This window comes from Nicotiana tabacum, chromosome 3 (assembly GCF_000715075.1).
Source record: "Nicotiana tabacum cultivar K326 chromosome 3, ASM71507v2, whole genome shotgun sequence".
NCBI classification, from domain to species: domain Eukaryota; kingdom Viridiplantae; phylum Streptophyta; class Magnoliopsida; order Solanales; family Solanaceae; genus Nicotiana; species Nicotiana tabacum.
The window spans coordinates 131,123,674-131,129,673 of NC_134082.1; the positions used below are offsets into that span (position 1 = coordinate 131,123,674).

Here is a 6,000-nt window from a genome sequence, read left to right on the forward strand (position 1 = left end):
CCAGTTTCAATTAGTATAAGTGAGACGAGAATGAGAAAAAAGAAAGGATCTAATTTGCAGTCTCTTATACTGAAAAAAAGACAATTCTATGACTTTCGGACTGGGGATTTTATGCGGTAATAGCTGTTGCAATGAAAATTACAATATAGTAAAGCTTGCAAACTATGCCTTCGTAGGTAATTATTGGAAGTTCAATACATGATTAAAAACTACTATCATAGTGCTTGAGCCTTGTACTTATAATAGATAATTTGGTGCATTAATTCATCAACCCACAATGAACTGGTATATAAGACCCTATATCCCAGAATCCTTACGTCAAAAAAAGGAACCAAACCATGCCAGTAAATGGCTGGTGAACATAAGACCAAAGCCATGGTGACATTATTATGATACAACAGTAAAACTTATTAGTCTCTACTACTTCCGCATATTAAGTATCCATATCTCTATAGATAGATCATAGATATAATATATCACTCGGACGACAAAAGAAACTGCTTATACATGAAATAGTCACAGAACAGCAGGTATTAATGAAACCTACTAACTCTTTCAGCAAAAAGAGGATATATGTACGTACTGTTATTCTCAAGAACATTAATTAGTTTTCAGTTCCATAAGCAATCCATTGAATGAACTCGATGATTTATTTCACCTACTCCCAAATTGTTTCTTAGACTTTTAAGTTTGGGTGTTTCAAAGTATTTGTTCACAAACTAGGGGTGCTATACACTAGTATCTTGACATTAGGGGTGACAAAATGGTTAAAAGAAAACAGTTAACTACCCGTATTATCCATTAAAAAATGGGTTGGATAATGAATTTTTTAAAAACGAGTCAACTATGGATAAGAACCATATTATCCATTAAGAAAATGGATAACTAATGGTTAACCAATGGATAACCAATGAGTCTAACTTTTACATTTATCAAGCCTCAAATTGGGGGTTCCTCAAGTTAGGGAGACTAAGAATTCTCTAAAAAATGATCATATGCAAGAAGTCATGGATTATATGGTTACCCATATTATCCGTCGGTTAACCCGTTTTTTATTCGTATTAAATATGGGTTGGATCGGATAATTTACCCGTTTTTTCATTACCCATTTTCGACCCGAACCATATCCTACCCGACCCGCCCGTTTGCCTCTCCTACTTTGACACTGCTTTTTCCATTATAGTAATGTAGTTTACAATGAAAACATTCTATGTTTTCATCTCCTCTCTACATGTAAAATGCAATTAGTAGTCAAACGGAGTATGAGTAATTCAATTTGAATAGTCACACACTGAACCGACTGTTGTTAATATTAACACTACACATGAACAGGTACACAATAAAAGAGAAAAAATAACTTAAATTAGATCAAGCCATCATCCGGCAAAACTCGTAGTTATACAAGATTATAACAGATGTTATAGATGAATAATAATATATATAGTGATTGACTGATTGTTATGTAGGAATGACACTAAAATCAAGACATTACTTCCCTAATTAGTAAAGTATTTTTATTAAATGAACCTTAAATTGAAGTTAGAAAGAATTATCATAAATTTTGTCTTTTACTTCTGTCAAGATCTTTAAGAGCTTCTATCAGACATTTTACTTCAGTCGAGACATTTTTTTATTTACATAAACGCATCATATGATACATCTGTCATTTTAAGAGCTTCTATCAGAAGTTTTTTCTTTTCTTCTTTCTTCTATTTGCTAATTATCCAAGCATTTCTAGTACATACACAACTTTTTATTTTAGACAATCTTCGTATAAGATATAAAACATGAATTCTCGAAAAGAAAATTGCATTGATAACGTGGAGTTTTCCAGCTCGGAGAGCCACTGAAAATTTTATTTTGTGTCTCATACAACTGATACCAGTTGTATGAGGCAACCTTTTTGTCTCACAGTTTTGTGGACCCAAAAGTGTAAGATTGGGGTCCACAAATTTGTGAGACAAAAAGGAGCCTCATACAACTAGTGTAAGTTGCATGAGACACAAAATAAAACTTCCCGAGAGCCACAGGAAGTGTAATAGAAATTTTACTACTCAATTAAGTGTGAAATTTGAATTCATTATCTATAGGCGTCAAGAAAATAAGCGCTTATTAAAGCCCTTAGCATCTACGGGTTATTGAAAGTTCCTTTTAAAAAGGTCAAATATGAGTGGAGATATCGTAGGAGGCTCCCTTTTAGAAGGTCTTTCATTCCTATCCGAAACGTGACTGTGGAACAGTTCCTGGGTCATCCTACAATGACACGTCTGATCAATATCTACGCATAGGTCTTATCATTCAGTATGTCTTAATTTGAAATGATAGAATTGTCGCACAGTACTACAGAAATTCAACGATAGTAACAGCATTTTCAACACAGTACTAAGATTTTACATTTGGTACAAAAAAAATTTCAGCTTTGTTAGCATGCGTGCAGCGTGTTCACTTTTGCAATGACATATTCTCTTTATTAACTAAGTAATAACCTAAGCGATGACCATGCGGAATTGAGTTGGTCAAGAATTTCATCTGTCCTACAAATTAAAAAGAATAGGTAACCAAAAAATAAAAAAGAAGAAAACAATAGTGAAATCTAAGCCACTCACCTAATAGGAACCTCTTTGCATGTGAGATTTCCTTTAATTTCAGGGGCTGTTAATTGTACTAAATTGCTCATAATTCTTTACCGCCACTTCTCATCTTTGCTCCAACTTTGCCTGTAGCTTCCGAAGCCTTCTCTTTTGCAGTTTCATACTTATCCTTGACTTGTTCATTCATGTTATGCTTAGCAGACCTATAAGTTTCATAAGCCTTTGATTTCGCACCCTCATATCCATCAAATGCTTTCTCTTTCGCATCGTTGGCTCTATCAGTAGCCATTCGTATGGTTTTATCCGCTTTACCGGAGGCAAAATCATATGATGCATCGGATGCTTTGGCTTTCATAGTGTCTTTTGAATTACCAGCAATGTTAGAAGCCCCGTCCCTTGCTTGGTCCATCTTGTCATATGCATATCCATAAGCATCATAAGCTTTGTCTTTACCAATTTCTTTGGCATCACCGGCCATGTCTGAAGCCTTTTCCATTGCTTGACCTGCTTTGTTATTTGCAAAACCATAGGCATTATAAGCTTTATCCTTAACCTTCTCTTTAGCTGAACTACCCATTTCGGAAGCTGCATTTACTGCATCGTGCGCCTTCTCAGAGGCAAAATCACTGGCCTCATAAGCCTTATGTTTGGCTCTTTCTTTGGCGTCAGCGGCAATATCTGAAGCAATGTTTGTGGCTCGACCTGCCTTATCCGATGCGGTAGCATAAGCATCGTGAACTTTCTCTTTGGCAAAATCATTGGCATCATAAGCTTTATCTTTGGCTCTTTCTTTGGCGCTAGCGGCCATATCTGAAGCAACGTCTGTGGCTCGACCTGCCTTATCCAATGCCGAGGCAAAAGCATCATGAGCCTTCTCTTTGGCAAAATCTTTGGCATCATAAGCTTTATCTTTGGCGTTAGCGGCCATCTCTGAAGCAATGTTTGTGGCTCGACCTGCCTTATCCGATGTGGAGGCATAAGCATCATGAGCTTTCTCTTTGGCAAAATCATGGGCATCATAAGCCTTATCTTTAATTCTTTCTTTGGCGTCAGCAGCCATATCTGAAGCAATGTTAGTGGCTCGACCTGCCTTATCAGATGCCGAGGCATAAACATCATGAGCCTTCTCTTTGGCAAAATCATTGGCATCAAAAGCTTTATGTTTGGCTCTTTCTTTGGCGTCAGCAGCCATATCAGAAGCAACGTTAGTGGCTCGACCTGCCTTAGCAGATGCGGAGGCATAAGCATCATGAGCTTTATCTTTGGCGAAATCGGTAGCCATGTTTGTGGCTTTACCAGTTTTCTCCGATGCATAGGCATAAGCGTCATATGCATTTTCTTTTCCTCTTTCACTGGCGTGACGAGTGGTATCTGCAGCTGCATCCATAGCTTGATTGGCCTTCTCGGAAGCAAGATTTTTAGCATCACCATATTTGTCGGATGCCATGTCAGCCATTTCACTGGCCTTTTGAGAACCATACTTTTGGGTTCCTGCATAGAAAAACGCTGAGTATTAGTAGTAATTCTTTCAACGTACTACAAGGTAAGGAAGTAGCTGAGCTCATTCCCTCGGCTTCACTAAAGCTTTGAATTCAAGAGGAAAAATTACCATGTGCTGCAGTATTTATGGAATCTCTTGCATTTGATGCGGTATCCTTAGCCTTATCCATTAATCCTTGGGCCTCGTCTTGACACCTGAAAATAAGGGTGAATAAATCCCGCAAATCTTTTAGAGCAGTCTCTTGCGAACAACAATTTAGCAATGGTTGATTCATCGAATGCAATGCACCTAGTTACGTATGTGTTGTTTCAAAATATTGAAAAAACATATAGGTCATTCGACCTGAAGGAACCTACGTTTACTTTGTAACAGTGAGTACCTAACGATAAATCGCATAGCCCATTTAATTTTATAAACCTTCTCTCAGATTATTGGCATATTTGAGTTAGTTCTTTCATTTTTCAAATTTTTTTAACACTCTTAAGACTTTTCCGATTAATAAATGAAATGAAAATTGAAATAAGTTGATCTCTGCTGACCCCTTGTTTCGATATTTTCCGATCTATTTTAAAAAGATGAAATAAATGTTAGTCTCCCCCCCCCCCCCCCAAAGCAATTTGTTTGATAAATTTTTTTATCAAAAGTTCTAATTTTTATAAGAGGCCAGGTCGTCATTTGCCCTTGCAATTTAGTTTAACCCTTCTAAAAGGTTGACAATTGATTCATTATGTCTCTCACTCTTACGTAAGTTATTACGGGTCATCTCGAGAAGTTGAAAAGCAGTTCTATATCGAATGCTTTGAGACTCCAGGAAGTACAGTGTATAATTACAGGAATTAATTTTTTAAAAGATAATTAATGTCTAATTAAAATCTAAATGGTCCGTCTATAAGCCTAGACAATGTCACAGCAGATATAAAGTAACCAACATTTGTACGGAACCACTTCCTCAAAGAAGAATGACAAAGAGTAAGTTGGAAATAATTTTACTTACTGTGAGAATTTGCCAGCGACCCAATCAGCCCAAGAGCCAGTCTTCTCTTTAGCATCGTCCATTGCTTCAGAAGCACTTTGCTTAACCTGTTGACCTTTGTTATTCATCTCTCCCGCCGCCATATTTGCTTTCTCCGCCGCCTCCTCTCCCCAACACCAGCTCACGGCCAACATCCCCACCACCGACACTACAAATAATGCTGTCCTCTTCCCCATTTTTTATACTTACTGATTATTGTATTATTATTAAGACTACTTTCCAGTTTCTTATTCGTAATTTTCAGTTTTTTCGAATTACAGAAGGGTGAGAGTAAAACATGAAGATATATATAAGAGAGCGTTTAAACTTTGGAAGTTGACAGAGCGGTTCTTTAGAGAGGACAAATAGCGACGTGGATGTATGTGAAGAGAGGTCTTCTGTTTTACTGCCACGTAATAAAAATGGCTAAGACCAGGTCTCTGCCGTTGAATATTTTTAGTGGGTAATTTTCTTACAGCTTTGAGGATTTCACTCTCAACCGGCGAAGAAATTTCCGAATTTATCTGTCAAAGTTCTTTCATTTTATTTTCTTCACTCTTTCTTTTGTTTTTTTCAACCACTACTATCCGTGCGCGTCGCGCGAAGAATCTTAAATATAATTTTTCATACAAAAATATTACTTTAAAAATACGATAAACAAAAGAAGCATATAAATAATATTATTGTATGAACATGTAAATGCATTATCAGTATACATATAAAATAATAAATTGCATCACAAAGCCTTATAACAACACAAATGAGTCTCTACAATTTACTGTTTTGACATAAGTCTCTCAAATGGTGTTTGAGTATGCAATATGAGCCCATGACAAGTCACTCCACTGTCATAATGTACTTTAATATTGTTTTCTCAAAAAATTCGTCTTCTTTAT

General features: G+C 36.5%; 1 protein-coding gene across 3 annotated transcripts; it reads right to left on the bottom strand.

Annotated features, from left to right (window-relative positions):
• Nucleotides 1-2,345: 2,345 nt before the first annotated feature.
• LOC107810697 (uncharacterized) lies at nucleotides 2,346-5,401 on the bottom strand. Of its 3 annotated transcripts, none has more exons than XR_001653710.2 (4): nucleotides 5,087-5,401; nucleotides 4,201-4,286; nucleotides 2,607-4,082; nucleotides 2,346-2,529 (listed from the first exon to the last, which is right to left on the bottom strand). XR_001653710.2 is itself a non-coding variant. In XM_016635501.2 (3 exons), exons 1-3 carry the CDS (start codon nucleotides 5,299-5,301, stop codon nucleotides 2,674-2,676), a joined length of 1,710 nt encoding a protein of 569 aa, XP_016490987.1. In that variant the 5' UTR covers nucleotides 5,302-5,401; the 3' UTR covers nucleotides 2,346-2,673. The 3 variants fall into 3 exon arrangements, 1 of the variants encoding a protein (XP_016490987.1); XR_001653709.2 differs by having other exon boundaries at nucleotides 2,346-2,534; XM_016635501.2 differs by having other exon boundaries at nucleotides 2,346-4,082.
• Between the last annotated feature and the right edge of the window lie 599 nt (nucleotides 5,402-6,000).